The sequence below is a fragment of the Antrostomus carolinensis genome, unplaced genomic scaffold, assembly GCF_000700745.2.
Source record: "Antrostomus carolinensis isolate BGI_N321 unplaced genomic scaffold, ASM70074v2 scaffold43012, whole genome shotgun sequence".
Taxonomy (NCBI): Eukaryota; Metazoa; Chordata; class Aves; order Caprimulgiformes; family Caprimulgidae; genus Antrostomus; species Antrostomus carolinensis.
In genome coordinates, this window is record NW_010302488.1 from 34481 (window position 1) to 35643 (window position 1163).

General features: G+C 36.9%; 1 protein-coding gene across 1 annotated transcript in view; it reads left to right on the top strand.

Annotated features, from left to right (window-relative positions):
* The window catches only part of SPAG6 (sperm associated antigen 6), a 26239-nt gene extending 25847 nt beyond the window's left edge, over positions 1–392 (top strand). The window contains exon 10 of the mRNA XM_010163809.2: positions 136–392. Within this exon, the coding sequence (XP_010162111.2) occupies positions 136–208 (73 nt within the window). The 3' untranslated portion in view covers positions 209–392. The remainder of the gene's footprint in view (positions 1–135) is intronic.
* The last annotated feature ends 771 nt before the right edge of the window (positions 393–1163 follow it).

Sequence of the window (1163 nt, forward strand, 5' to 3'; positions counted from 1 at the left end):
AAATAACTGTAGAATTCTTTGACCAATGTTTAATGCTAGGATTTTTCCTATCACTAGAAATATGAATAGTGTTTCATTATGTAGCACAGAACATGCTGTGTAGTCTAATGTGCAAACAAAATGTTTCTTTTTCAGGTTTTATTCCCCTGGATATTCGGAGATACTTCTGGAAAGAGAAAAAAAAAAAAATTACCATCCAGTTTTATAAACTTCCATTTTTTATTAGAGCTGTATTTCACATTTATGCCTTTATGACTGTAATACAAATACAGCTGTTGAAACTCTTGTTTGTTTCTGAAATCTCCTTCTACTGTTTGAACTACTGAAAGAACTCAGCAGTTCCAGCAAGCTATATTTTGTTCTTTATAAACCTGTTTGTGCATAAGATTTTGTTCCTTTTTGATTTTCTCTAACATTATTACCAGATATTGCAGCATATATGAATGGAATTTCATGCAGGGGTGATGATTTATCACAGAAGCTATTTTAGAATCAGTCATTTCCTTTTCCTTCCACAAGAAAGGTTTGTTATTATCTCATTCAAATTTTAGCCTTCTCAGTACTGTAACCATTTTCCCTTTTGCTTTTGCATATTGTTTAGAGCTTCCCAATCTTGATGAGGGGGAAAAAGCTGGCGCCTCTGCTTTTTCTAATTATGGAATCCATTCTGCACTGAGATATGTCCTACTGCTACCTTTCAGAAAGTAAAGTGATGTGATTTTGCATCTCCAAACATGTTAGTAGCTATAGAGGAAATATAGCTATATAAAGAAATAATCAGATCTGATGATGATAAAAGGGCTGAATTCTGCATGATATGATAGTGTAGTGGTCCCGGCATAGTAGATAATACATCTTCTGCAAAAGTCCTCCTAGTTAAGGCAGGATTCACTGTGGAGAGAAGGAGAAACACCCTGTTTAGTGTATGCATCATTGTTCCACTTGGAAAGGATAGGGTGACCTTAGAACTTCCACGGGCACAAAGGAAGGACCTTGGCAGGTTTGACTCCATTTGGGTCAGCAGCAAATTTGTGTGGCTCAGAAGAGAGAATTGCTTGGCTGCATTAACACTGCTAGCAAAGTTCTGAGCACATTCAGAGGAAACCTGAGGATACTTGAGTCCCAGTGATTTGAGTGATGGGACTAAGGCAGCTCAGTACTTG